General features: G+C 43.3%; 1 protein-coding gene across 15 annotated transcripts in view; it reads left to right on the top strand.

Moving 5' to 3' along the window:
- The first annotated feature begins 1,350 nt into the window (after positions 1-1,350).
- Positions 1,351-5,991, top strand: part of snap91a (synaptosome associated protein 91a) — a 53,508-nt gene continuing 48,867 nt past the window's right edge. For 14 of the 15 annotated variants that reach the window (XM_030392563.1, XM_030392562.1, XM_030392561.1 and 11 more), the window contains exon 1: positions 2,128-2,257. In XM_030392563.1, the coding sequence (XP_030248423.1) occupies positions 2,128-2,257 (130 nt within the window). Of the gene's footprint in view, positions 2,258-5,991 lie in introns of all 15 variants that reach the window. The other variant, XM_030392560.1, reaches the window with a different exon arrangement.

Below are 5,991 nucleotides of genomic sequence, written 5' to 3'. Positions count from 1 at the left end.
CCTGTGCTCTATCACTGTCGTCATGATGTTAAAAATGCATTTACACTATGTCCTCAGGGCGATATATCCTGAGCTAAACCAAGTTCCAGACCTCTCATTTTGCCTCTCACATCAATTATTCATGCAGCAATTTAAGCGAGGTGAAATAAAAGAGAAGTTCAGTTTGATTATCAGATAATCTTGAGCTGAGACCACAAATTAAATTCAGCCGGGGAACAAACAAAGCAAACTTACCTTTCTGTGTTGGGGATTAAAGGTACTGTGTGACTGCAGTTTGAGGCTCTGTTTTGTTGAACTTTATTTTGTATTACATAAATGAGGGGACCGAACACCTCTCTGTGTAATGCAGTACAGTTTATGAGCGACACAAGCTACTGCCTCCAAAATCACACAGTTGAATCGAACACCTAAAACATTTTCAACAAAAACTGAACAATATAACCTTTATGAAGATAGGATTTATTGTAGAACAACCATATTATACTGTATTAGTTGTATCTAGGTGTGAACTAACAACTGAGTGTGTATAACAGTGTATCACACAGGGAATTTTTCTGCAGAATTTTACATTTTGGATAATGATATTCTACTTTCATTTAAGTAGGATTTTGACTGCTTATACTTGAATTTAGTGCTGTGATATGGATAAGCATCATATTGCTATTGTTTTTACATTTATGATGAGCGATGAGTGGGACTGAATATTTTTTGCCTCTCAGTTTTCACTAAAATCATGTGGATGTGACATTTTCTGGGATCTGTACCAAGCTAACATTTTTTCTGACACCACTACAATGCTCGATTACAATGTTGTGCACATTTTACCTTTATCCAAAAAAAAAAAACCCCAACACTGCATTCTTCTGTGATTTGAATATAGGTCATATTACGATTTCAGTTACACTTTGATACAATTGTGCAGCCTTTCTTGTATTGGAGTATTTTTACACTGTGGTATCATTATTTTTTAGTCAAGCAAACGATCGGAGCATTTCCACCACCAGCATACCAGAGAGGAACCAGATTCTATCACAGCAGAGCACATCAGCACCATGGACAGGGACAAATGCCCAGACTAGCTGCACATTCCCTCTCTGTACATCCACCACCACAGAACAGTGTTAAGTGAGGCGGCACGCTTCATATGACCTTCATAGTGTGGCAGCAGCATGACAAGAATCAAGCTTGGCTGTAGAGCAGCTTTATTAACCCCTCACGTCCTTCCCTACACATCCACAGCCTACTCCATCCCCCAGCTCTCGTCTCCTCCCAGCTCTCGCGATGAAAGGTGCGGCAGCGGGGTTGGCAACGCCGCGTCACCTGACTCAGAAGAGGGGGGCGGGGCGTGGTGAGAAATATCAATAAATTAATAATTAAATAAAAAGAGAAGGATGTGAATCCGCTGAGTTGCGCCGCCATCCGACTAGCCGGGGTTGAAGCGCGCGTCGCCGGGGCTTGCAGGCTGACAGTGGGCCGCTGCAGAGAGGACGCGTCCAGCAGGGCAGCAGGAGGAGGAGAAAAAAGAAACAACGCCGCACTGGATGGATGGTTGGGGGATGATGGTGATGATGCCAGCCTGGGCCTGATGTTCCCCTGCACGCCCCGCTGATACACAGGGACGTCGGAGTGCTGCTGGTGGTGAGGATTATCCAGGAGGCTGGAGGAAGGAAGACAGGGAGAGGGGGGGGAGGCAGCAGCGAGCATCATCCGGGGAGGACCGTTTTGTCAGGGAGGCTGACCGACAAAATTACAGTGAGAAATCAATGGGAAATTAAAGGAAAAGCTACGAATTAAAAGCCGGAATTGGATTTTTTTCAGGTTTATAGACTTTTATTTTTATTTTATTTTTTTACCGGATACCGGTCCTCAGGGGAACAAAGTCAGTTCATGATTGTTCTAGAAACGCAACTGAGTGGGAACCAGCCAGCACCAGCACCAGCGCTGTCCACCAACTAAACCGCAGTTCTGTAGAAAGTGTCCTGCTGGTTCTACTCTGGTGCTGTGGTGCCTTCGAGGGCAGCTGGGATTACTGAGGCCGCTCGTTCCCGTCGGTGTGTGCGGCGGGGTGGGGGGGTAGGACCGTATCGGACGCTTGATAGCCGAGGTTGAGCTCAACGGAGAGAGAAGATGTCGGGTCAGACGCTGACGGACCGCATCGCCGCGGCGCAGTACACCCTGACGGGATCCGACGTGTCCCGAGCGGTGTGTAAAGCCACCACACATGAACAGACACCGCCAAAGAAAAAGCACATGGAATGTGAGTAACCTATCTATCTATACTACTATCCTAATATCTATCTATCTATCTATCTATCTATCTATCTATCTATCTATCTGTCTATCTGTCTATCTCTCTATGTGTACCAGTGTGTCCTTTCCACCCTCCATCCATCCTCCTCATGCACATCTAGGCCATGCACTCACCAAACCCATGATGGTTGCCTCCCCCATCCCTCCCTCCCTCCAGTGTGTGTTAATGTGCTCAGAGGAGTAGCCACACTATGGGCTCACACATGTACTGTACATGCACACACACAACACACACACACACACACACACACACACATTGTGCTGGGGGCACCTGCTACTTTAATTTAGACTTCTACTGAACAAACCGAACCCATTACCCAGCTACAGCAGGGCTTCTTCCCCCCATCGTGCTGGCCAGATGAGCATCAGCGTAGAACCAGAAGGATCCCACAAAGCCCTAAACCAGATACTTAAGCCCTCCTGACCGGAGGGAGGCAGTCTCCCCCATGTTGCTCCAGTGCTCCTCCAATGCATAATTGAAAAGGCTGATGGTGTTGTTTTACCTACCATACACACAGGCCTGTGCCCAGGCTACTGTCCGTGATGGGAGAGCAAAAAGGTGTGTGCCAGTGCCAGCATGTCACTGATTTATTTTACAGTTTGTTCATTTGTTGAGTACAAATGAGGGAGGAAAAAGATGGAGGTAGGGTTAATTCAGTGTCCAATGTTGATATGAAATGCCAAGAAAGCCCAGAAAGCAATTGGAAAGAGTTCAATGCAAACATAAAGTATAGAAATGCAGCATAGATCAGAGCATCCCTATACAGAAAGATGCACTGTCATTAACACGAACATCCATACATAAAGTTGACTCACATGTGTAAAGACAGACGCACAAAACCCACAAATTATGACAACAGACGTAGGGGGAAGTGGTGTTAAAGGATAAGTTTGCCTGAAGATGAAAATGTAGTCAGTATCTACTCATGTCAATGGAAAGTCAGGTGAAGTGTCATTCACCACGCATTGAGGTTGTAAATAACGTCTGTGAAGCTCCAGAAATGTTTTGTGGATAAAGGAACTTCTCCCAACTTTCCATCAGCATGGTGGTGAGTAGATAATGATGTGATTTTCAATTGTAAGGAAGGTGAACAAGCGGCCTCCACAGTGGCTGGATACTGCAACCTCTCGAAGTGCTCCTGTATGTTGGGTTTTGATTTTATGATACGTATGTTGTCTCCGAACGTACAGCTGGGTGATAGGGCCAATTTTGCAAAATGTTTAGGCTGTATCACGATATCCAATATATATTTCAATATTTTTAAATCTATTTTCCAACAATATTAGAAATGACTGTTGGTACTTTAACAAATATTAATACATTGAGATTTTTAAGAAATGATCATCAGTAATGTGGATAAAATGACTAAGTGGGTAAAGGCCTGTATTCCTACCCATAGGGCAGTCTGGTAAGTTCAGACACTTACATTTCTTTACTATAATTCATAATTTAATGATATAATATCAATATTTTACTCAGCCCTACCATAACGTGTTAGTTATGTCTAGTTAACGTTAACCCCTCCATTAAAAAAGGCCCTACCAACCATATCAGTTCATTTGATATGGATTTATATTTTGAAAGCTATACATCCCGTCAGTCACTTTTGGAAGTCAGTCTCTGACAATCAGGGTGAGGGAGGCTAACGAGTAGGCTAGCTGTCATTTCATACGTAACGACAACAAAAAAGGTGCCTCATGATAAAATGTTTGTGACAGACTCATGTTCAGTAAAACATGCCTACTAGTAATAACAAATAACAACGTAGAATGCCCGCTGCCTCCTCCAGCTCCTACACACATGTAACGAATCAAAGGCAAAACTGTAGCGTTAGCATGATGACGCTGATAGCATAGCCCCTGTAGTTTCAGCTGGGAGTTTGCAAGCAGCGAGTTTCCTACGTTTCACAAGCTCTCTTAGCTTTTAGTGTAATCCATTTATAAACTAACATTAGCTACTGTTGCTGTCTGTTAGCGGAGCTGAGAGAGGCACCGTGACGAGGCCCTCGGAGGACGTGGATAAAGTCACTTCCTTTTGGACTGTTGTCCAGTTGCGTATTTTGGGCACATTCGTGGTCTAGCCAAAATGAGCTCAGCACATTTAAGCCAACAAATCAATGAAAATATTGGATTAATTTAAATGGAAAATCCTTTAGTTTAAACAGAGCACGGGTATGTTCGGTGACTGGAATGAACTGCCTCATAAGTAAAGGGCTTGGATAAATATGTGGAAGGTAAATTAATGTCACATTGGAGAAGCTGCCTCAGGGATATTGTCTGACATTATATCCAATTTCATCCCCCGTTGACATTTACCCAATGTGCCGCTGGGTCAACTGGAAAACATCCAGTTCTCTCTTATTCGACCGCTATTAGAAATATTCATCGTACATCATCTGTGAAAGCAGTGGCCATAGAACATTGTCGGGAGGCTCCACAGCTTCACTGGTTCACGTGGAGGAGCTTGACCAAAAATACCATTACTATACTATTAGTCCTCACAGCCATCATTCTAACCATGGATGAGTTTTATTCTGAAGTTTGTTTTTGTGTCATACAGTATCCGGACCGATACATCCTTCCCCAATCAACTGACATAATCAGTCATCTTCATAATTATCCTCCTATTCCACTTCAGAGATCCTCCCATCATGCCGACATGGTCTGACGTGAATATGGGTAATATCTGCTTTTTGCACGTACAGTATATCAGCCTCACATGGATTTTGTGTGTTTGGCTCCTGGACATTCTGACTGTTATTAAAGTAATTTACATATTTTAATTATATTAAGATGCTAAAAAGATACCGATTGCCCTCTTACATATTAAAGTCTCATTTTATTCTTTAATTTTTGCGTTTCTGGCTGAAATGTGACAGTAACAGATCAATTAAGATGGTGAAGACACCTCTCATCTCGCTTTCTTCTCACGCTCAGAGCGAGCTCAACCCATCAATTGAGACCTCCATTAAATCTAGTCAATCTGCTCAGCCTTATCAAAACAGTACCACGCATAAAACTGGCATTGACCTTTGTCTGGCACTGTGCTGCACATCCAAACAATTGCAGGATTAATGTGTTGTATTATCTCAATCCTAAATCCAGGTCTGAACAGATATGTGTCCACGGTCTAAAAATAATCTCATATGGATTGTTCCACTGACAGTTAAATGTGTATTGGTCTGTTGATCAGCTGATCCAGTTCATCCAGAGAACAGCAGGGTTAGCTTCCTCGTGCTGTGACCCCAAGACCCCAGAGGGAGAAAAACTGAGAAAATCAGAGAGCTTTTAGACTGAATGAGGTCCTTCAGCTTCTTCAAGGATCAGAGGCACCATAAATAGACAACAATAGAAACATCTGGGATGCAGGTATAAACAGACATGCTTTTTTTTTAAAGGCTTACATCTATTTGCATATTGGTGGCAACTCTTAGTTTGTTTTAAACCCTAAAAACTGACCCTTAACTACAAAGTGCTGAGAGGCTGTTCGCCTGAGGTTCAAGACTGTAGACTGTGAACAAACGGTTTGTGTCTTCAGTCCACAAACTGCTGACTGTAAGGACAAGGAAGGGCTAACAGAAAAAAGTAATCCCGTTAATAGCACAATGGTAGATACGTGTCTCTAGACATTTGGCACAACACGCTGCCATAGATTTGAAGAGCCTGGCGGATGACTGTGAT

Source organism: Sparus aurata, chromosome 17, assembly GCF_900880675.1.
Source record: "Sparus aurata chromosome 17, fSpaAur1.1, whole genome shotgun sequence".
NCBI classification, from domain to species: domain Eukaryota; kingdom Metazoa; phylum Chordata; class Actinopteri; order Spariformes; family Sparidae; genus Sparus; species Sparus aurata.
Note: the sequence above shows the minus strand (reverse complement) of the source record. Positions and strands in the feature narration are given on the sequence as shown.